This window comes from Aptenodytes forsteri, unplaced genomic scaffold (genome assembly GCF_000699145.1).
Source record: "Aptenodytes forsteri isolate BGI_AS27 unplaced genomic scaffold, ASM69914v1 Scaffold111, whole genome shotgun sequence".
Lineage (NCBI taxonomy): Eukaryota > Metazoa > Chordata > Aves > Sphenisciformes > Spheniscidae > Aptenodytes > Aptenodytes forsteri.
In genome coordinates this window covers 1,858,898-1,860,031 of record NW_008794710.1, presented here as the reverse complement: position 1 = coordinate 1,860,031, position 1,134 = coordinate 1,858,898, and the positions used below count along the sequence as shown (strand labels likewise).

At 56.0% G+C, this 1,134-nt stretch overlaps 1 protein-coding gene across 1 annotated transcript in view; it reads left to right on the top strand.

Moving 5' to 3' along the window:
- The window catches only part of MSX1 (msh homeobox 1), a 4,069-nt gene that overhangs the window by 2,367 nt on the left and 568 nt on the right, over positions 1-1,134 (top strand). Inside the window, exon 2 of the mRNA XM_009273775.1 lies at positions 830-1,020. Within this exon, the coding sequence (XP_009272050.1) occupies positions 830-1,020 (191 nt within the window). The remainder of the gene's footprint in view (positions 1-829; positions 1,021-1,134) is intronic.

Below are 1,134 nucleotides of genomic sequence, written 5' to 3'. Positions count from 1 at the left end.
AAGCCCGTTAATCCTCTCCGGGCCGGGGGTGCGGCGGACCGGGGCCGGACAGCCCGGGCCGCCTGCCCTCCGCCGGATCCGCCTCCCTCCCCGCCCGGGCTCTTGTGGGAAGAGGCGAACTTGGGCTGAGGCTCTCTGCAGTGTTTGGGCTGCTCTTAGCAGAACTGTGAACAGAGCTGCTTTCTCCCTTGGAGAAAGGCAGGTTTCCCGAAAGGACTTGTGTAGAGTACCGCAGTAGTTTAATTTATTTAAATTGCGAAGTAGAAGTCGTTGTTGCTAAGTAAACCCGGGGCAGATCGAGGTTGAGGACCCTTAGAAATGTTAAACGAGAGGAGAGGAGCAGACCGGTGAAGACCGGTAGATAGAGGCTGAGTGTGAATTCAGAGCTCGTAATTAATTACATGCTTAATCCGGTTCCCAGGGGCCTAATGAAGAGGGCGTGAGTCCGAGAAGCCAGCCTGTTTTGTTTATTTTTTTCCTTAATCCAATAAAAAGGACAGGACATATTTTTTTGGAGGGTCACTCGCTTCATTTACGTCTCCTCTGTATAAGCCGGGAGCCGTGAAGACAGGAGGTGGAGGTTGTGTGAGTGTCTGACCCCTGACTCCTGCCCTGTGCCGAGTTTTTCCGTGGAGTCGGAGAGCTTCTTGCTATGAAGCACTGCGAGTAACTTTGGTCCCAGGAGTCTCGAAAAGCCTAATTCTTTAGTAAAGAACCAGCTTTCTTTACTTCACATCAATTTGAAGTGTGCCCTGGGCAGCCCTGGAGTTTTTGGGCCACTTTGAGCGGGACCTTATTTTCCCCTTTCTCTCCACCCCAGCTTCTGTAGGGTGAGGGCTCTGTGGGGCGTCTGGGTTTGGGTACTGCTAACCGAGGTGTCTCTCTCCTTCCCCCTCTCCTCCGGCTGCTCCTCGGCACAGGGCGGCTGAGCCCCCCAGCCTGCACCCTGCGCAAGCACAAGACGAACAGGAAGCCCCGGACGCCCTTCACCACGGCCCAGCTGCTGGCCCTCGAGAGGAAGTTCCGGCAGAAGCAGTACCTGTCCATCGCCGAGCGCGCCGAGTTCTCCAGCTCGCTCAGCCTCACAGACCCAGGTGTGAAGATCTGGTTCCAGAACCGCCGCGCCAAGGCCAC